General features: G+C 43.4%; 1 protein-coding gene across 2 annotated transcripts; it reads left to right on the forward strand.

Annotated features, from left to right (window-relative positions):
• Positions 1-246: 246 nt before the first annotated feature.
• Positions 247-22,367, forward strand: Sas (stranded at second). Of its 2 annotated transcripts, none has more exons than XM_072013030.1 (13): positions 247-854; positions 14,161-14,733; positions 15,067-15,360; positions 15,429-15,621; positions 16,084-16,298; positions 16,385-16,740; positions 16,964-17,231; positions 18,316-19,677; positions 20,002-20,200; positions 20,745-21,243; positions 21,420-21,780; positions 21,861-22,079; positions 22,204-22,367. In XM_072013030.1, the coding sequence occupies exons 1-13, from the start codon at positions 740-742 to the stop codon at positions 22,209-22,211; spliced, it is 4,662 nt and encodes a 1,553-aa protein (XP_071869131.1). In that variant the 5' UTR covers positions 247-739; the 3' UTR covers positions 22,212-22,367. The 2 variants fall into 2 exon arrangements, with proteins under 2 accessions (XP_071869131.1, XP_071869130.1); XM_072013029.1 differs by having other exon boundaries at positions 21,861-22,054.
• The last annotated feature ends 559 nt before the right edge of the window (positions 22,368-22,926 follow it).

Consider the following 22,926-nt stretch of genomic DNA (forward strand, 5'->3'; position numbering starts at 1 on the left):
CGAAATTTCATTGAAAGCAACCGTTCTGGGTTACAACCAACCCTCGGTAGAAATCTCCAAGGAAGCCACGATCAAAACAGAAGGGGAAATAAGCATGACAGGAAGCCGTCTGTCCCGCAGGAATCGATCTTCCCCCGGAACGAGTGTTAGCGACGCGAGTGGAAGGCAAGTGGAAGGCGAATCGAAGGCGAATCGAAGGCGCCGATATCGTCCAGCTTGCCAGGAACAGCCTGTAGAATCGCGCAGCGAGCCTGTAGCAAGGTGAGCGTGGAGAATTCTCCGGCTGGCCGGAGAGGAGGAATGAAAGGTAAGCGAGGCAACAACGCCAGCACCGGCAAGGAGGAGGTAGATCCCGCTCACCGGTGCACTTCACCTCCGGCCTCGGCACGGATCGCGACCGAACCGACCAGCAACAAACCAGTGAACCGAGTGAACCGAACCGCGCGTACCTCGTTTGTGTTGTTACCCTCTTCGAGCTGCAACAATTCGTAAAAAGGCTTTGACCGTTTGCTATCGCGCTAAATAAAGTCGTCTACTCGTCGATAATTCGTGAAAGAAAAAGAAGAAAGGACAGTCTATCTGCGATCGTTTGGCTTTTAAAAGACTTGCTGTCTTTGTGCGTTTGTTCGAGTTTTGTTTCGTTTACCTACGGTTTGATCGTGTGACAAGGTAGCCTGTGAGTGCACGATTGGTGTTTCAGCAGCGTTTCCGAGGAACCGTGACAGAAGAATGCGGTAGGATGCGTATCCAGGAAAGATGTTTTCTGCGCGCGATCGCAGGACTTTGCCTGATAGGCGGGGTCGTCGCATTGTCGTCGGCTGCTGACGTCGAGACACCGATTCAAACCACCACTGGTGAGTTTTGGCTGGTTTTCCCTATCGCTGTATTTTTCCTCCGCGATTCGTCGCGCGCTTTCTTGTCGACCTGCGCCGGAGTCTCGATTCGCCTCGCGCTTTTTCCCGCGACGCTCGTGTCTTTCCCAGGTAAAACGCGCGCCGCGTTTCACACTTCGATAGGAAAAATCTCGAGTGTTTTCTAGCAAGCATTCGATAGTAGATCGTTGGTGAACGTGAAAATATAGAAATGTTTGGCCGATCTAATGGAATCGAGCAAGTAATTGACCTAATAAAAAGAGGCGATAAGCAAAAGGTCGTTACGTAACGGAACATCGACACCCTGAAAGCAGACGTGAAACGCAACCATAAGAGAGCATCGCCACGAAGCGACCGATCGTCGTGATCGTAACGGTATACCGCGTGAAACTGGCGAAAAATTCTATCACGTCCTCGTTCGAGAACTGATGTCATCCTCGCGAATAAAATCGTAAAAAGAAGCAGATAGTTCTACAAAGAAGCTGCTTTTGCTCGAACGTGTTTTCCCAAAAGGGAAAACAGATTTCGCCGATGATGGAGGAAGATCGGTTCGAGAAATCGCCTGACGTCCAGGTCGCCCACTAACACGAATATCGACCGATACGCGATTGCTGTCGATGGAAATCGCGCGACATCGTCTCGGTTCCACATCCGGGACTTCTACTCGGTTAAGGACTCATTTCGAAACCGATCTGCCAGCGAATAATCGATTAAATTCGTTGCTCGAATTCGTTGCGCTATCCGCTGGGGCAAGATTGACATCGACGTTGCGAAACGTAAAACCGGTTGGCATTTCTCTCTAACAAGTACAGAATATTTAAATAAATCGAAGAATGGCTCCACAAAGTTTCAGAAATCAGAGCTAGTCGGTATCGCATCTACAACTCCTGGCCATCGAATTAAAAACGCATGATACACAGATTACTATCAGGTAAATAACAAATTCTACTTGGCTCTTCAAATTCTCATCGAACATACAGCGATTTACCACTCGCGACTCTTACGTTGATAAATGTTGCTGTTAGACAGTTCGCTCGCGCCCCTTTTAATTTTGTTAGAAGAACGAAGAATACGGAAGTTTCGCGTGGCACTAACTCGATGATCGAAAACTGTACATCGTGTCAATCTAAATCGGTCACTCAACGAATATTAAAAGCTACAAAGAATTGAAATTGCAATTACAACGAAGCGACTGAAAGTGGCGCGCCTAAATCGATTCAATGGTGGCACGTGTTCCTCGTGGCAGTCCTGTGGGTCGATCGAGAAGGTAAACAGACTCGTGGTAATGTATAGTACGAGGAGCAGAGACTCGAGACGCGTTAACGGTAGTGTTGAATCCAGTTGGCAAACTGGTCGACACGTATTCGTGTCCACGAACGACCTTGGAAAAAATAAAGTCGAGTGGATCGACAGCGGCGCGCGAGGAAAGGCGAGAACACACGGTCAAATTAGAAACAGCGGAAAGTCGCCGAAAATCATTTCGACGATGACGGACGGCGTCGATCGCTGGTTCTCGCATTGCGGTGAACCGAAATCGCACGAATTCCGTAGAATTTCGTTTCGTGTTTCTTCCTAACGAAGAAAACTCACAGACTTCGAAGCTGTTGACTTTCCAAGTTATCGTTCTCTCGATCGCCAACGGAGATGCCTGTCACGCATACGAATGGAACAGCTGAAGCAGTGGGCAGGTAAACGTGATTCAACCGAGCTCTTCAGCCGAAAATAGTTTCGTCAACAGCCAAGCGCGATGACTAACTACGGTTACGGGTTTAACCTGTTAGCCAAAGAGGACCAGTTAGCTCGTTGTTCGAATCGTCGATCTGTTTAACGTAACAATTTCTTTATTTGTAGACCTGCTGTCTTTCAATGCGTCGTACCTTTCCATTAAAAACATATTATATCATGCTTTCATTTCCAATCCAATTTCAATTAATTTGTCTTTATTCGATCTTGATTCTGTAATTACAAATGTTTCGGAACAAATTGTTCAAGGACCACTCGACTAACAGATTGATAACGAGAGCGAACAAAATGTCCTCTAGTCTCGTTAATTTCGACTCGCTTGCTAGGTCTCGTCAGACCCGATCCGATCAGAATGGAATTTCGTGTAGCCACCTTTCTCCCAAGTCCTCTTCCCGTTGTCTCTCTTTCTTCGTCGACCAAATCCTCCGTCTTTTTTCTGCCTCAACACGGCTTCTGACTGCCTGTGATCGCACAATGTACGAGATTATTGAGGAAACAATGAACGACGAATTTCACGCGGTATCTGGGTTATCCCGATGCAGCGAGCGACGATTGTTCATTCAAGTCGAAGATTTCGCGCCTAACAACGGAGGAGCGGTGATTAAGTAATTTATTATAGAACAGAAACACGGAAGAATTCGGATGTTAACGCGTGCAAACAGATTCTTAATACGTTGATTGTCTAACGTTAAATTTATTACGGCTATCGAGATACTTGGTTGATTAAGGGCATAGAGGCAAAAATGCACGTGTGTGATCTAAATTACGCCCACAACCGCACTCGTTCTGACCGGTAAAGCGAGAACGGAAGATTTTTAATTGCATGCCGAACTAGGTAATCGCAGAAGCTTGTCCTTCGGTTCGGTTGGAAAGGCGTGCGAGAGGATTCGAGCACGTAGATGCACGTTGCACCATCTTGGAAAAGTTCTCCGGCCAGTTAAACGTCTCCTCTAGCGGGGAGAGGCTAATTAAACGACGATTACGCCTCTGTGATACGTATAATCTTTTTCAATTCGCGTAACGCCAACGACTTTCTATTTCATGTTCCGCGGTTGGTCCCACGCGAGAATCGTTCCCATTTCACGCGTTCGCGTGTGTAACGATCGAACGAAACGATCTGGTTTGTACACATCTCTTCGATCATTGTCGTTCGCAACGCTGACCGTTTTACTCTATTACTTTGCATCGAGAAACGCGTAACCCGATTAGATCGACGAAGAATTAAACGTGCTTCGTTCTACGCTTTTTTCTTTCTTCTTTTTTTTTTCCGATACCGTTACACGGTCGAGGAACCGATCTGTATTAATTTCTGCGTGAACGCGATCTGCTGCGTCGACCGCCGTTCACGCTTGACACCTGAGCAATAATTCTTCCCACGAAATAATCCTAACTTCGCCAGCTGCCTACTGGAGAAAGGAACGTATCGGTGTGTCTGGTCAAACGGTCAAACACGACGCTATAACGGGTGCGACGGTGAAAAGTATCGTTAGAAATATTCGCGTTCGCTGAAGCGACGTTTCTTCCCTAAATCTTCCCAGACATTAAACTAACTAACAGCAACTTACAGAAACATTTTGTCTACATTGAAGCAACATTCGGCAACGAGCGGCTACTTTTTCAAGTGTTGAAGTGGTTATCACTTCTAAGAAATCTGGTCTTTAGTTTTCTCAAGCACCGAAGCCATCGACAGCGTATAGACAAAAGACTGCGTCGAAGGCAGACCATAAACAGTACAAGGCAACGTTGGCTTCAGGGCTTTTCAGTCATAGGGTAACACTGCTAGCGTAGGAATCTGGACCAGTTCAATTATATTCCGATTTGTATTTACACTTCAGTATTAAAATATATTTTCTACCTTACAATTTATCCACACGTTCCTTTGTTTACATACATCTAATAACCTGAACATCAAGGAACAGCAAGAGCAACGAAAAGTTGCTCGATATTGTTTCGGTGAAGGTTTTGCGATTCGGGACACGATGTGCTCCGCAAACATCGGCTAATCGCTAGCACATTCATATCGACGTAATGTTACATGGATACTTGGTTACATGGATCGCAATAAAAGTCGTACGCGTGTAAAACATGCCACGAAGAAAACGAACGAGTATTAGGATGAAGTTACTGCACAGCAGACTAACGAGCTTCTTCAAAGTCTCGTAAGCGGTCGCTGTACTTGGCGAAGTAACCTGGTTAACGGTACTATAAATATGCGAGTGAACGTATTCCCTCCTCCTTTATATTCTTAACGCGAGCCTAGTCCCCTTGATATCTTTGTTACGGCAAACTACCTCGCGACGTTATCCCCTGGTCGTCCGCATAACCTGTTCACCGGTGCTCGAAAAACAATGACCGGGATAGGTTGATAGAAGGCGGACGAACTTCCCGGATCGTTTCAAATATTTTTCTTCCTCATCGAGATGCGAAAATCTCGCCGACTATGCGCAAGAACGATCGTTGTTCCTCGTAATTGCAATAATTAAGTCCGAATCGTAGCGCTTCCCGCCCCATTGTTCCCTGGTTAACGACTTTCACTTAATGGTCGCTGGACACTGATGCCCCGTGGGGCACGTTAATTAAGTTAACGCAGTGCACCGTCGCTCTATTTGCCCAAAGCGTTCGATTTTCCAACCTGTTCGCCCAACTTTCCCCCGAACAACTTTCTTGCCCTATTCTCGGCCACGCGAGAACAATGAGACAGGACAAGTGCTGCTCAAGGGAAAAAGTAAACCGATAGAAACTGTCGTCCCATAACCAACGACCGTCTCGTGACTCTCTCCTCGTGCGTTCGCGATTCCTTCCAACGACGCATCGCGTGAACCACGGAGGTAAAGATCGTTCGCTCTTCTATGCAAACACGTCGGTTCTTGGGTGAACGAATCTAACAGAGAAGCCAGTGGACGATTACTCAAGTTCCTCTCACGCGAGCGTCCGTATTATACGCTGCTCGTGTAAAAGATAGCTGTGAAAAACGCGAGGTGTCTGTATCTGTGGTTAGCATAGCCTCTGAATAGACTTAGACTCCGTTTCTGTCCTGTCAGACACGTTTCAGTTGACACGATCCCTGTATTTCATTTTCGAACTTCTGCGTGATAAATCGCATCGATTTTCAGTTGAACGTCATTGACGCGATTAAATCGTTATCATAAAATACCTAGTTACATATCTTAAAAGCCACAAGGACGCATTACAGATATTTATTTAATTAGGCGCGTGAGATAACGCAGCTGTCATCGAATTGATAAAAACGTGTTTCTAACGGAAACCTGGCTAACCGGCGCTTGGTGACTTCGATGCCCGGCTAAGAACGATCGTTCGAACATAGATCGGTTTTTCAATTTCGCAATCCCTGTTTAATGGAAAACGTGGCTTCTTAGGGAGACGGATGCGAGTTTCTACTTCTGAAAGAATTCTAAATGAATTAGAAAAACAAAAATAGGTTACGGTCGGCGATGACGTCGTGTAGAGAAAAAGTATTCTGCGGAGAAGGACAGCCTGCGTAAGAACGATCAACGAGAGATGCGTAATTCGCGATTAGACCTGTAAAAGTTTCAAAGTATAGTAAAAAATGATTATATACTCTCAAAGGAGACGCCAAACGGGCTTGCCAAACTGATTGCGTCACAAAACACTTGCGCTCGATCCTATTATTCAACCTTTGCGATTATTCGTCGTGCTAACAGGAAGGGCGGGGCATCTCGAAGCAACGGAGTGAAAGCACAATACGATGCGAACCTATGTAGAAGGAAAGACGTTCCTCTGTTTCTTTTTTTTAAGCTAATTCCCCTTTTAGGTTAACAGAAGTTAGTACGATTTTGATAATTTCCTTCGAACGCGGAACAGCGAAAAATGTAATTGGATATTTACTCGATGAATCGCTTTCGAGTTCCAATAGCGTGAAAAGTAATTGAGGCTACAGATAATACCGACAGTTAGATGTTTCTAATTGGGGAAGAATTTTTTTGTAGAAAAAGCCGAGATTTTTCTGGAGAAATTTAGAAATTCCATAGTAGCTGAGACGAGTTAATTTCGCTTGCTTTCTACGTTCGATAATAAAAGAAAAATAAGATATCAACAAAATAATAAAACATCTTGGAGCAGTATGGTTGAGACTATCATCAAGTATGACAAAAGTTACTTTCTAACTTCTTTCGACCATAAATTTGATAAAATTTGTCAAAGTAACAACACAAAATCCAATTGAAGTTCAAGTAGATACGATGATTTGTTTCATTCTTAGAGAAAAACATCCACTAAATATATGTATATATATGTATAAACACATGGACACACGATCGACTTCATAATTCTTCGTCCAGAACTCGACCCTCAATTGCTTTCGAACTAATTCTTTCTTTACTAGTTTAAACAGTTGTCCGAAGAACAGCTTAGAAAGTAGCCGAGGAAATTTAATAGCCTTACCAAAAGTCTTCCATCTCGAAATTACTACCGAGTTGAACAGCTATGTGATTCCTTTAATAGAAGCCTATGCTCTTAGAAAGTTTATTTAATAAAGTGTTTCAACGTGTCTCGTGTGAACATGCATAAAGGATTACATACACGTGTGTCTAAGCAGTTGCTTTATCTTAGCAGATCGCACGAAAGGAAAAGACTTTTTGCTTCTCTACAAAAATCGTTGAACAAAAAGGGCGAATAATATAAGCAAAACTAAAGTCTCATCGCCAAGTTCTATGGATCCTCTTTCGACGACTTTCAGGCACCAAGTCCTCCATCACTTAGCGACGCGGTGACAAGTAAATAACACGCCAACTGCGAATTCCGTGTCGAAGCGTCGATGACAATACGATTTGCCTTTCGCATTCCGGTATCGTGATTTCTTCAATTACTTCCTCGAGATTGAAAGCATTAGTTGTGCACGAGTCTCGACATTTGCGCGAGATTCGATACCAGCAGAAAAAGAAAACGTAGACAATGGGTACGATCGAACGCAACGCAGATCATCCAGATTGCGAAACTCTGAAATACTGGCGAGATACAATTCGTTCAAGCAATATAGTATCTTACGTATTCCAGTAAATATATAGTTTATAATTTATATATGTAGTTTAATATACACAATAATAATAATAATGGTAATACATGTAGTACAGATAATGTACAGTTTAACTGGAAGGACTTTGAGTTCCATTGTTTTCACAAAATTTCTCTTTACGGTCCAGGCTATGAGAATTGGAGGGTAAATTGCTTTAATTTCTGGGGGGGAAAATTCCGGCTAGATTTATCTGTCGTTTAGAATATCGTACCACACCTGTCCCAATGTACGAATTCCTTCTCAAGGCGTAGCTACCGCCTTTGAAATGCCACCAACCCAGCCTCCTGTTTTTCAGACACCTTAGAGTTACACTAAATGCAACGCGAAAACTAAAAGTGGCATTTTTTCCGCGACATTCCAGCAAGACAGGTTCTAGGATAGGTATGCTAGCGAGCAAAAATCAGGCAATCGAACGCGCGCCTCTTAAATCGGCCGGTGACTTTGACCACTGTGATATCGATTACGCCTTTTGAAATAATCCACGACGAAAAGAATAATACCAGTTTGAGTTTTGCTACAGTAAACGATAGATTTGACGAGATCTCGACAGGTGTGGACGATCCAAATTGTCGATATCATTACAATTACTCAATCGTCGAAAGTGAAATATTAAAAATAATTTGAAAGAGATCGCTGATGGTGAAAATTTACGTTTCCTCGGTCGTAGGCGGCGCGGTCGACGAACCGTGGAATCGATTAATTGCGCGTCGATCAACTGGAGCACAAAAGCGAGCACAAGGATCGTAAACCGTTCGCTGCAGTGGAATATCTCGGCCTGCAGCAAGTGATAAACTCGATAATCACGTAACAAGGGATCGACGACCTCTATCTGAATCTGTTTCTACATTTATTATCGAATTAAATCTTTAGTTTCCGGTGGATTTAACTGCACTACGCCTCCTCTAATTCGTTTTTAATCAAATCGTAATTTTCTAGATAATTTTCTTCTAATCTTGAGAACAGTTTATGGAAGAATCTTAGGAACATGAAATTATCAAAACGTTATCGATACGCGTAATTTCTCATTTCAATTACACCGGTAAGCAATTCCTCAAGACATTAAAAAAAGTCCTTTCCCCGGTTGAAACTGAAACGAGAATGAAACATGGAAAGTTCGGAAATTGCGGCGCGTTTAAGATATTAAAAATAAGAATCGAAGAATCTTTTAGTTCGCTGAAAACGTTAAAGCGGCATCGATCGAGAGGCGAGGGAGCAGCAAGCGTTCGCCTAGTCGCGTGCAGAACGTAAAAGTCGCCTGGAAAAGTCCGACGAGTTGGCAAGTGAAATGCAACGTACGAAGCAAAACCACGACCGAGCAAGTAGCGCGTGCAGACCTCCGTTTATTCGAAAACACTTTTGCCACTGTGCACATGATTGACAGAGTCTCATCTTCCTATGAAATTCTATCCTCGAATTTTCTCTTATGAATTATTCTCTAGCGTTTCTCTCTCCAGCGATGATTAATAACGAGAATTAGAAGAATTCATAGAAGAGTCCGAGACTGGAACCAGAAGCAATATAAGAAGAACGTGTCGAACTTAATGAAACAAACCTCTGTCTATATTGTTACGTTTGCAAGGAGAGATGAAAATTTGATTTCTACCGAAAGGTATTCATTAACGACTCATCGGTCGTTAAAAAAGGAAAAAGAAGTGGACCGACGAAACGTGATGTATGGAACGAAATAATGATCGTGCAGCGAGTAGCAAGTAGGATAGAATACCGTATGGTCAAAGGCACGCTCGGTGACCGACTATTTTAACTTCCCCCTTTCCCCTCGTCTTTTTACCTTCTGGCTGTTCCATCCAGTTTCGTTTCCCTTCTTTTTTTTTCCAATCTTTTTCTTCGTTTCTCACAGAGAACACTCGTAAATAGTCTATGGATATTTATGCACTTACGGAATATTAAAAGACGTAAGAACGCACATACGTATATGTAGAACGCGCGTAACGTGCAGAAATTACCTGAAATTACTTGCAAAGTACTTGATGATATTCAGCAGGACGAAACGAATCTCTATTCGATTTTCATTTCTTTAGTTATCCATTTCTGGGATATTTAAAGGAGTTTAAAATTTATCCGAGCTAAAGTATTCGTTATGACACTTGGTTGGATAGAATAATATTCTATCTTGGTTCCACTTCGTTGTTCATAAATATATAAAATTACATAAACACGTGGAATCTAGTTATAATTGATAAACACACGAGATTGCATAAAAATCCACATTCTGCTCATGAAATATGAAGGAGTGAAGTTGCTGCCTCGTGTTTCTACCAATTAGTCGTTTTCAAACTCGAAATACTTTTAATTTCTCTTTTTCCTGGAAGTCTACTTTATACGTAGAAGAGATAAGTTTTTCGTAGAGTGTTTCGCAAAGAAACGAGCACGTTTTACAGAGATTTCTTTTCTGGTCTCAATCGGCTAAACTTTCTTACATTCCGTTCAATTTGAACTTTGCTCGAGAAAAATTCAAACGCTCTCCTATCCTCTTCCACCGTCATTGCGTCTGTTTCGACCTAGGCTACGCTAATGGCTGTTCTTCTATGGAGAAGCAGCGCGGTTCAAGGTCTTCGGGAGGAACGACAGAAGCTGCTCCAGGAGTTTCTTTGCTCGTTGGATTATGATGGCGAGGGTTCCGTGAACGCAAAACCGGAACGAAATTCGCGCCGTGACTGCGAACAGAGGATACCTCGAGCGTTAACGCGATTAGCCAGCACGAAATTGAAACCACCAACACCTCATTTACGATGATAAACATGTCGAGACGCTGGCAAATATACCTGATAACGACATTACTCGTGACGAGACACTGACCAATTTACCTAACTTCGGTAGCTACGTTTCACGACTTTAAGGACGAGATCAGTCAGAGATAATTCAACAGGAAAGCATACAGGAAGAAAAATACGAACAAAGATTGTAGATGGAGCGTTTTCTTCTTCAAGTTCAATTACGTAATCGCGTTTAAGAAAGTCGAGCGCGCGGTTAACAATTAAACGCGGTCGAACGCTTCGTTCTTGGCTTGAGTTCACGGACGACGCGCGACTTCCGGCAACGAGGAAGCCGAGTGAAGATCCTCTTAATGCGCGATGAGTAATTCCGCGTTCCACGGCCAGCTTTCTTGTCCCGCGGCCTCATCGGGGTCGAAACCGAATCGTTCTTCGCAAACGGAAGCAGATTTCTCGATAATAACGTCCAAACCAGCTGTTCTCCATTTTCATTGGATGGTAGAACGTTCTTGAAGCGATCTTCCGTTATGTTCGAAGAGGTATGCCGACCTAAATCTCGTGAGAATCAAACGATTATCTGTTAGGAGAAAAGTAAAACGTAAAAGTTTGTCGAAGGCATTGGTAAAATCTGCTTTAAGTGCTGTGTAAAGAAGGACGAAAGACTATGATGTATTAATTTGTTCGTCCGAACGAGAAACAACGCGTTTGGCATATTTTTACGTATTTGAAACGAATCAGGATTACCAAAAGTTAGGGGAATACGTATACCGTAACTCTTCGGCCACAGTTCTCTTCGAATGATGCAACAACATTCATCGAGTGATCGGTTGTGAAGTATCGTTGCACTGGACGTCCTTGGGCGCAGTGGATCTTTTTCATCCGAGAAACAGGATTTTTCAAGCAATGCAGCGTCAGTGCTCGATCATCGTACGATTAAATTAAGCGTTAATAATTAGACCAGATTGTATTAGAAACTATAAAATATACTCTCGAAAATAATCTCGCTGCTATGATCTCGAATTGAAACACTTGGTGCAGGATGCAGTTAGATCGTTTTGAGCACACGCAACACGAGCTTCGAAAGTTTTCCACGTTTCCTCCTTTCTCCTCGAAGAAGCTTTTTATAAAAAATGACAGGCTAAAGATCGCAGCAATGTAAGTCAAAGGTTGACAGTTTAAATTTAATCACGTGTCTATTAAAATCGTTTCTTTGGCTTCCTCATTAATTCAGTTAGGACTCGCGATACGTTTCCACGACTCGAAAAAACGTGGCTTTTATAACAATAGAAACAGAGTAGTACATATATTTGGCAGAAAATTAATGTACAAGGTGAAAAGCTATCTTTAAACATACAAGGTGGAACATTTTAATGGAAACATCTGAATAATCGTATGAAGAGACTCCAGAGGACAAAATTGTACTGCTTGCTGGAACACGAATGGTGAAATTTTTTTTAGTGGAACGTAAGATATCTTTTTTAGACCTTCTCACTCTGTGCACGGAAAAATTTTATTGGAAGAGCAGCAGGTAACGAAAGGAACGCGACGCGAAGGGTGCTGGGTCCTCCTTTGGGCTAGCGTCGATGCATATGCATGCGTCCGGGCGGGAAAGGAGACCATCACCTACTTACGCGTAAAATCGTTACACACCGTGTTCGAAGCGACCGGCCACCGACGTCAGGTGGATCCCGATGACGAGCAGTGGCCTCGTGTGAACCGGTCGCACCGTTACGGTTCCCCATTCATGCGATAAAAGTCATGGCCTGGTCCGACTTTCGATAGGAACCGACCAATCGACGCGTCTTCCCACTCTCAACCGGTCGAAACATCCGCTTTTAAAGTGTCCATCGTGAAGATTCCTCGACGAACTAAGAATCCGAAGAAACAATGGTCGTTCTGTCTGAATCGAAACTTGCAAAGTTGGAAAATTCGCGACGCCGTACATGTCTGCGACCTAAATGCGAAACCTCTAACGATCTAAACGATCGACGCGGTCGATTCGCAGAAACGGCTCGCGATACTGTTACGTTACTTTTGCGCGGTTCGACCGATCGTTGCAGGACAAGAACTCGATCTCGACCGCGGGTAAATCGGCGAAAGAAACGGTGGATGGGAACGACGAGATCGGCCATCGCTTGTTTGACGTAACAGCGCATCCCGTGCGCGTTTTCAGCCCCGGATGGAAAGTTTCTGCCTTGTCATAATATCGCTGATGAATCTATGCCGTTGCGAAACATCCATGAAAACGGCGATTCTCTGCTTCTCTCTTCTCGCGATTCTTCTAATAGCATTCGGATACATCTGTTAGGAAACGCGATACCTCGAGCGTTCGAACCTGTCGTTCAGGTTTCTGTCACCGTCAGCTGCGACCCTGCTGCGTTCATTTTTAACGTAAGCGTAAATTCTTTTTAATCACAAGAAGTAGCTCAAATTTAAGCGAAATATGGGGCGGTTGTCTTTAGTATCCGTGATTTTCTAATATTTTGTGAAATATCTTCTTAAATATAATTTTATCTAATTTTCTTGACAACTTAATTGTTAAAGATCTTTCTCGTTTACTAAGGTAAGAAGAAGATCAGAATTCTAGAATTCAGCAGAGTTAAGATAAGGAAGCGAAAACGCTTGAAGGTGTCATAAATTTGACTCACCTCGATACTGCGTTTGTAATTTAGGAGGTCGATGATTTCGCGACTATAGGGGACTTCCGTTTTTTTTTTTTTTTTTTTTTTTTTTTTTTGTAAAATCGCTCGTGCGTTAGACAATCCTCTGTCTGTGGTGTATTGACTTTTAAAAATCTTTATGACGAAATGATGGAAGCGTGACGCGTAGTCGATGAGCATAGATAAAAAGAAGGAACGACGAGGTTCTTTGGATGAACGCGGCATAGTTGCAAAACAAGCATATGTTGCGCCGTCTCTTCTCTTTGATCTGCAGCAATGTAACATTCTTACGCGATCGTGTACGTCAAAGTGTTTCATAGAGTCCAGTTAAGTAATCCTAGTCTCGGGAAGTTCGGTACGCCCTGTATATAATGATAATTGTAATAATAATAGTAGTACAGAGTTCGTTATGCTGAGATGGATAGCACAGAAGATACATGTCAGTGAGGAGAAAGTAACGCGAGCGTGTAATGGACGAGGTCGATATAAATCGCTGTTACAAAACGCGCTATGGAGCTGCTCGATCATTTCGAATCTTAAAACGTAACGGTTCGATTCGACGAGTATCGGTACGTTCGACAGCCAAACTAATATTCCAATACTGTGTGCGTATTTAGAATAAAAAAAGAACGTATGAAAGGAAATTTGGATAACGTGCCACGAGATATAATCGAAGTTACAATTGTAACGACGATATAAATTACAATTTGTTGGTCTGTAACTGATTACCGAACGATAACGAATTTAATCTTATACTTAACGACAGATCATTTCTGAATCCTAAACGTCGAACCATGCGATATGTCTTGATCTCGGTGATCGAATATTCGGTATCTGGGTCATCTGGAAAATTGTTCATTATCGGGCAATTCTCGGATAACGATCGACGATCGTAGAACAGAATGCCTGAAGTATAAAAAAAAGAGTCACTGATTTTTTAATCGAGTAAAGGAAATAAAGTAAAATTAAACAAATTCCACAATTGGAACTATGAATTTATCGAAATACAAATTGTAATTACCAGATCTCGGCCATTGTGAACGATGTTCTTAAAATTGATTTAAAACGTATTTAATAAGGAACATTCGTCGAACTTTTAGGCGCCGTTATCGAGGAGATACCAGGAGTAGAACCGCTACACGGTGACGCAAGGAATGAAACGATCGACCGCAAATCGGAGTTCCCGAGCAAAGAACAGGACTTCAAGACCACCATCGAGCCTAAGAAGAAACCGATTGACTTCAAGGTCAAGACCGAGCAAAAATACCAGAAAAACTTCAAGGACGATGAATTGAAACGCGGCGAAAGCAACGACGCCGCGACCACCGTGACGACGATGCCGATGTCGTCATCGTCGTCGTCGTCGTCGTCGATATCGGTCGAAGAAGCGACCACGAGATCGATGGAAACCGTGGCAGCCACGATACCCTTATTATTTCGTGGCGTGCCTATCGTAACTGCAACGAACTTCTCGATACCGATCGAATCGTCGACCAGCGACTATTCCTCGTCCACAGAGAGTAGCACGGAAAGCGTTCACGCGGTGGAGGAGACGACAGCGGCTAGAGGAAGAGCTTTGAATATGTCGGCGCCAGAACCGACCAATTCCTTGCACTCGAACATCACCGATCTGAGTGATGTTAGCATGGACGACGATGACAAGGAAGTCGAAGGTGAGAAAACTGTAGGACGTGTCTTCCCTTCCGCGTACAACGATCGATTTGATAAATTAAAATGCACAGAAGAACGACAATCGTAAACATTATTTCTCCAAATTTCCCTTCAGATTTACAATTATTTATCTCATTTCCTTCTGATAAATAAATTCATGAAACTAGGATGTCTTTCTTTGAGACGTCGAGTACCAAGTAGGTAGCTGGATAATGTAAAATTGATAACTTCGCAAAGAATCTTAACTTGATCGACTTAGTTTTTGGTTAAATTAGAAGTTCATTGTCCAGCGTTTTCCAAATAACAAAAGAAACGAATGTTGATGTTTCACGCAGGCGGCGAATACGTGGCATCTCACAACGAGACGGCCATAAATATCTCCTCGACTTTGCTACCAACGGTGAACGTGTGCGTGGAAGGAAACCGAACGTACACCATCGGAGAGAAGATCGTTAGAGGTTGCGAGGAAAAGTGCGTGTGCGGTGAAAATGGCGTAGCCGTAGACTGCAAGCCGCTTTGCTCCTCGCCGTACGTTCGAGCGAACCGTGGAATCGAGGATCCGCTGTGTCAAGAGAAGATCGTGAACGAGGAAGCTTGCTGCGCCATTTTGATCTGTGCCGCCGATTCAGGTGAGTTCGATATATTAAAATGTCAGGCATCATCTTTTTTTATCGAATCTTACGTTCTTGTCGTGCAGCGCCCGAACCGGAAGAAACATGCGTCTTTGGGAACAAAACGATAATGAGAGGTCAACGAGTGGAAGATGGCTGTTCCAAGGTCTGCATCTGCGAAGCGGGAGGCAATTTGAAGTGCCAGCAGAGATGTCCTCCGAACGACACGATTTCGGTGACGAATCAACACGATCGTTGCGTCGTGCTCACCGACCCAAGGTACGGGGAATCGTTCCCGATTTCTCTACAGTTTGCTCTGGAATTTGTGGTTCGAAGTTGAGACGCGTTCTCGTCGAACCAACTTTCCTGGAACTTTTCGTCGCCTGTTGTCGCCATATGTTTCCTCAGCCAACAGATGTCAACTCGTAGAAACACGCTGTTCTCGGTAAAACGACAGTGCGTTTCGATTTCAATGCGATATTTGTTCCTGGTAACTAGCTGCGCAACAAATTGTACGAATTGGAGGAACGTTTGCTTTCTTAATTTTCTTTGATCTTTACAAATCTTCGTTACTGATGACAAGCGAAGAAGAAACACGGGGAAACGTTGGACAACAAGCAGCCAATCTTTTCGAAAAACATGGAACATTAACAAAAAGTTGCTCGTTGTTGCTTCGGCGAAAACGTACGATAGTTTTGCGTGTTCGTTCGCTCTGTCAGCTTTCGTTGTCCTGTATTTTAGAGACGCGTGTTGCACGATCACTCTCTGCGACGTTACCTTGGGCGATCACGAAATCAAACCGGAAAGCTCGACCGACTTGGCCGTAAACCTTACGGACGTGAAGGTACTGAACTCGACGGCGATCAAGCTGAAGTTGTCGGCTAAGAATCCGCAGGATGTGACCGTGGAGATATCCGACAACAATCACGTGTGGAGGCAGCAGAAGCCTGACAAAGGTGAGAATATACGGACCAGCCTTAAGAATGTAATTGTCGTAATAGATGATACGGTATTGTAAAAATGAGAAAATACGTGAACGTAGAGGGTATCATATCGAATCTGGATCCCGCACACTCGTACTACGTGCGAGTAACGGATGGAACTCGAACTGGTCCAGCGCTGCAGGTCTTTCTTCCCGCGGAAGTGATCAAGACGAATATCTCGGACAAGATGGCAGACAAGAGTTCCTGTAGTCACATGGGCAAAACGTACAAGATGGGTGCAGAATGGTACGACGAATGTATCTCGTTCTGCACTTGCACCGAAGGAGGTAAAACAGAGTGTTTGACGATCGAGTGTCCCACGGACTTTGGACTCGACGTTCTAGACCCTCACTGTTTGGACTGGGAGACGGTGCCGCCGAATTTCGTTCCGAAACCTCCTCACTGCTGTCCTCAGGTAAGTCTCGGATCGTCTGAAATTCGTTTAAGTTCGTTATATTTCGCTGAGAGGCCAGGATCCGAACGAAAAAGTTTCGCGATGCAACGTCAATGGATTTTATACAAGAAATATCTGAGAAAACGTCGATCTTTTCTAAGACGTCAACGTACTCAAACGCGAACGATACGCGTGTGCATAATAACACGAAGGATCGCTGAATCGACGATGTTCATGATCGTAGGAAGTGCGATGCAGAAATAATGGCTCGTGCAATTACGAGGGCAACACGTACGACAATTGGAGCGAGCTGCCGGCAAACGTAACCGGATGCGAGAAGCGATGTTACTGCGAGATGGGAAACGTGTCCTGTCAGGCGGCTTGTCCACCGGTCCCGGCTCTACCACCTGCTACTTTACCTTGTCCATCTTATCAGGCCGCGTTAATGCATCTACCCGGTGACGAATGTTGCTTGGAGTGGAGCTGCAGTCATCCATCCAACCAGTCGCCAGGTAAATCCGCGCTTGCGTGACGGAAAACATGAAAATAGTCAAAGAAACGAGCTGACAAAGCGACCGTTTCCGTGGGCCGCATTAACGACCGGAAGATCGTTCAAGCAAACCTGTGCGTTGATCTTCCTCGTTAAATAGCAGGTATACAGGATGTTCTAAATCGACGAAATTATTGGATTAAATAAGGAGTTATTCGACTGTGGATTTTTATATCCACTGGCTCGTGAAAGATTATGCGAAATTTACATACGCAAAAATTCGCAAAATACTTACAATGTGCAAAAGAATATTCGATACAATTTTTAAGAGGTAAAACGGATCTGTATTTAAGTCCTATTTCTTGACTTAAAAATGTATCCATATTTGCGTAAAAATTCGTTATTGTTTAATTAATGATCCAAGTTATCGGATAGAGTAATCGAAAATGGGACAACCTGTATATCTGTCTGATGTAATTTTGTAAAGTAGAAATTTGTTTGATCGGTACTGTAAATCGTTGATGTTCGATTCCTTGGTGGCGGTGATATCAACGTACGCGTTAGTGGCATCGAGGAGATTGCTATCACCAAGAGGAGACGTTAGATTGGTTATGGGTAGAGGGTGAACGCTTATCCGCCATGCGGACCTGACTGGAACTCTCCAGTGCAAATGTGACGTGTATGTACATACACCCGAATATATCCTCACGTCTCGCACTTTCCATCGTTCAACGACGAAGACTTTGAATTTAACGAAACACTGTACATTCTCCCTTTCGTCTCATGTTCTTTCGTATTCGTTACAGTTGCTATTCCATCTCAGTATACTTTAGCTTCGGTATGTATTGCCTTTCGTAGATCTCTCCTTTTACACTTAACGTAAGAAAAATATCCCAAAACCCCGTAAAAGATACAATGAACGAAAAGAATCTTCACAGTGACGATCGAAGCAGGAAGGAGAAGTTGTAAATGCATGCTTTGTACGGCTACGCTTGTACATACTCGGACCTCTCGCTGTAAATATGCATGAAGAATTCGGACGGCTGGTCGACACTGTACGATTCGACGACCACCTCTGTGACAATCGACTTTATTACTCATTGCAGGAACGAACGCGACGCCCGCGTTTCCCGGCCCCTTAGCCACAGACGCGTTCAATCGGCAAACGATCGACGATAACAAAAGACCGATTAACAAGTCGGATTCGGCTGGGCTCGGCCACCAACTGGATCCAGCGACTTCCTCCTTGTGGGAAGATTCGAAAGACGTTCACGCGCACACAGACACCACCACTCATGGACTCTTCCACTACCCCATGGATCCTGGACACCCAACCGTACCATACAACGGACCATACAGTCCCGATTACAAGCCTACGCATCCTACCATAGAGAACGTGTTCCATTTACCCTCTCATACCGAAAAACCTTCGACGCCAACTGAACGTCTCAAAGAAAAGGTGATCAAGACTAAGTCGGACGCAAAGAAACCGGTCGAGCCAATCTCGAAACCGCATAAAGACGACTATTTCCCTGGCCCGTTGGCTCCGGACAAATTTTTGGACAAGACTGGTTCCTCGATGGGCGCCAACATGAACGCAAACGTAAACGCGAATGGAAACGAGAATCACCAATTCATTCCTGGGCCTGTGAATCCCAACAAGCTACCACCGGTGCAAAAGGTTCCCTATGCGACGGATGAACCGCAGTTCGTCCCGTTGAACCCACAGCAAGAAATGGGGCCAGGATTCACGATCGCGACCGCCAACAACGGTCAGGGTGTTCCACAGGATGGTTTTAACGCGCAACTAGACAATTCTGCCGCGGTTGGTCCACCTTACAGAGGCTCGACGCTCAACGCTCCGGATAACGTCGACCCGAATGTGATCGTTCCGGTAAATCCAAAGAAGAAAGCTTCCGCCAGCGACAAGCCTCCGATAGGATTGGGTGGTCGACCGAAACAGGGCCAACGAAATCAAGATCAGGAGATTCTTCCTGAGGAACTGTATCATCTGATCAACCTTCAACATCCAGGCCTCGTTCAATTGGAAAACGCTCCGCCTGAGGGTCATCCCGGCTTGTACGATATCCATCAACAGATATCTAGTCAGAAACACACGTCCAACAATCAGATACAGCCTGGATACTTTGTCCCAGCTAACGGACCAAAGAAACCCGCTAAGCCGCATATTTACACACAGAAGAACGAAAACGGTCAGACGACCTATCACATACACACGTCAGACATACCGAACTCTCCCCAGCAGATCGAGGAACTCTTAGCTCATATCGGGCAACACGATCCCAATCCTGGACCGTTCCAACATTATCCCGGACAGCCAGCCATACCCCATAACGTGGCGAGTGGCGCAACCGCCACTCTGCCGCTTCACATTGACGCTCATATACCGCATTCAGGACTCACGCACTTGAATCATCCGTTCGCAGCACAAACGCCCAACCAGTCAGGTTCGTCCCTGTTCAGCAACAATCTTTTATGGAATTCGTGAACGATTCGTCTTTTTCTTCCATTAACTTTCGTTTCTTCGTTGTTCCACGTGGTCTCGAGTCCCTATAAATATTCGAGGAAACCAAAAACCAACTTGATGAACGCGTTCGAAGGTTTCTGATAATCTCTGAACGAGTCATGAGAGACTTTTACGACGACAAAACTGATTTTTTGTGATATTATTGATTTATCGCTCGAGTTATTCGTGCTACTTGGAAATCGTCAGGCCTATGCAACGATGTTTCAATGTGATTGAAATAACTACCTTTGTTCGTAAAATCTAGGTATGGAGCATAACGTGCCAGCGGGCTTTCCATTGCCTGGTGCCATTCCTGGATTCCCTGTTGCTTCCTCCTCGGACGAGGTCACCGTGCAGGTCCTCGAGGCTCTCGACGAGAACACCGTTCGGCTCGTTTTCACGGTGCCGCAGGTTCTAGTTGGACTTCATGGACGCGTCGAGCTGCGATACACCAATGATAAAACGTACTTTATATCAGTATTAAAATTAATCGAAGATTATCCAGAAATTAGAGGAATAAGAAATATTCCTATAAACGTAGGTTATTCTGAGCTTTCTTAAAAAGTTAGCAATTTATAAAAATACGATATACGAGAGGTTAATATAGGTTATAAAATAGGTTTACAATGCTACTGGCACTCGATTTCTGTCGATATAAAATTAGCAACAAAAGCTTTATTATCCTACGAAGCTCATTTCAATTTTGCTTCGTCTCGATTGTCTTCGTATCAATCAACTCTTTGTATCAATTCACCACTCGACATCGACGCATGTTGTGCACACAAAAAAATCTAATGGCATCAAATTAGAGACGATATTATTCCGTATTTATATCGTAACTTTTTAGTAGAGTCTTAAATGACCTATGTTATAACATTCTTTGCTTCACTGTACTCACAGAATACACAGACAAAGTTTAGCTGTTAAACCCTGCGATATTCTAAATATATATATATATATGTATACATCCTATATAATATATATGTACTTTCCCTTTCTATCGCACAGGAATTTCGATGTATCTACCTGGAAGTCGCAAGTATTCGCGCCACCAAACGACCTGATCGCAACTCCGCAGCTCGAGTTCGAGCTGGGCGATTTGAAGCCTTCTACTGAGTACAAAGTGAAGATTACGGTGAAACTGAAGGATTTGGCCAACAGTCCTACCAGCAAAATCTACAGCGTGAGAACGCTGGAGAAACGTATGGAAGCGACTACGCTGCCGCCTCAAATACCGATTGACGCTGAACTCCATGTCACAGAGACAAATTCCACGTGGATCAACGTGATGTGGAGGAAATTCACGGAATACGAGTCACAATTTATCGACGGTGTTCAGTTAAGATACAAAGAGAACGACGCCAAGGTTTACGCCGGAACACCATTGATCCACAGAGCGGTGAGGAATTACGTGATCGAGAATCTTCGGCCATCGACCGCCTACGAGATCGGAATCCTCTTCGTTCCATTCCCAGGACAATTAACAGAGCTGGTCAACGAGAAAACAGTGAGTGTTTATAAAATAAATCGTTAAATAAATTTACGAAATAAAAGGTTGAAGTTAATAATAATTGTCATAATAATTGCTATAAGGTTAGTTTCATAAGCGTCAAATTCACCGCTGTAAATTCTCTTTTAATATTATCGCCCTGTAATAATAACATCGTAATATTCCCCTGGAAGATTGAAGTGACTACCTCGATGGAGCCGAATCCGTACTCGTTCGACGTGAAAGTGGAGATCAAGACAATCAAGTCGACAGGTGTGGAAGTAACTTGGACCGGAGTACCTTATCCGGAAGACAAGTACGTGAATATTTATCGAGCGATTTATCAAAGTGACAGTGGCAAGGAAGACACAAGCACGTTCAAGATCGCCAAGAGCGACTTGCATCCGAAAACGGTGATCAGCGATCTTAAACCGGGTACCAGGTATCGTTTGTGGCTCGAAGTTTACCTGACAAACGGAAGAATAAAAAAGAGCAACGTGCAAGATTTCGTCACTAAACCCGGTGTACTTTTACCGGCCACGGTATCGCAACAAGGTACACGTATAATTAAAAAATTAAATAAAACTAGAAATAACAGTGATTCTAATGTAAAACTGAACGTTCCGATTTTTCAGCGGGGAAACTTGCATCGTTGCCCCTTCACGAGGGCGATTATTACGGGCCTTTGGTAGTGGTAGCTATCGTCGCATCTCTCGCTATCCTATCGACCCTGATCCTCTTAATGATGCTCATGAAAAGGAGAACTAGCAGTAAGGCTGACATATCTTCCCGTAAAAGCACGTCGGCGTACGACAATCCTTCCTACAAGGTAGAATTACAACAAGAGACTATGGGTAATTCACTCTCATTGTTTTAATACAATAATCGTGGACAGTTTTACTGTCATTCGTAGCATTCGTCATCCGTGCGTTCTAATGCCAATTGCCGACAAGCAATCAAGCTTTTATAAATTTCCAGACCTGTGAAGACGTCGTTACGATATCGAACGGTAGGAACAAAAACACGGACCACGAAATGGCCACCATCAACAGCAACGTCAAAGAAACCGTTTAAGGTTCTATAATTTATTATGTTTTATTTATTTATATGTTCGTTCGGTTTTTCCGGCATCGTCGAAGGTGGCTCTCGATTGAAAGAAACGATCGATATAATGGAAGTTGGAGTGCGAAGAACGAACATCAGCAAGTACCTACGATGATTAAAAATAATATACGTATACTTGTACGTATACTCGTGTACGTATTTTGAAGTTCTGATAAAAGGAAAGTTACAACTCCTTCATCGCACCGATCGTTTAATATGATTCGATCAGTAGAATTGCGCACGTTGTATTAAAATTTGTACATAGCGGGGTCAAGTATCATTTTGATATGATAAGATAGCGATTTAAGAAAAAGTGAAAATATCGTTTAGATAGCTACGAAAACAAAGTCAATTTGTTTTGTAATATTTTCCTATATATACATTACCGATTGAAAAATATGCTTTCTACGTATTTAATATAAACACTTAAGTCGTAATTTCGTTGGGTTCCAACGATCAAACCGCGTCTTGTACAGTCTACATTTATATTGTTAGAGATCTATATAATAAATAAGGTGTACTATGTCGTATAGAAATGTTAAAACGTTAAATGAATAAAACTGTTTGTAAACTATAGAGAAAACTATTTATTTGTAT

The sequence above is a fragment of the Bombus fervidus genome, chromosome 11 (assembly GCF_041682495.2).
Source record: "Bombus fervidus isolate BK054 chromosome 11, iyBomFerv1, whole genome shotgun sequence".
NCBI lineage: Eukaryota > Metazoa > Arthropoda > Insecta > Hymenoptera > Apidae > Bombus > Bombus fervidus.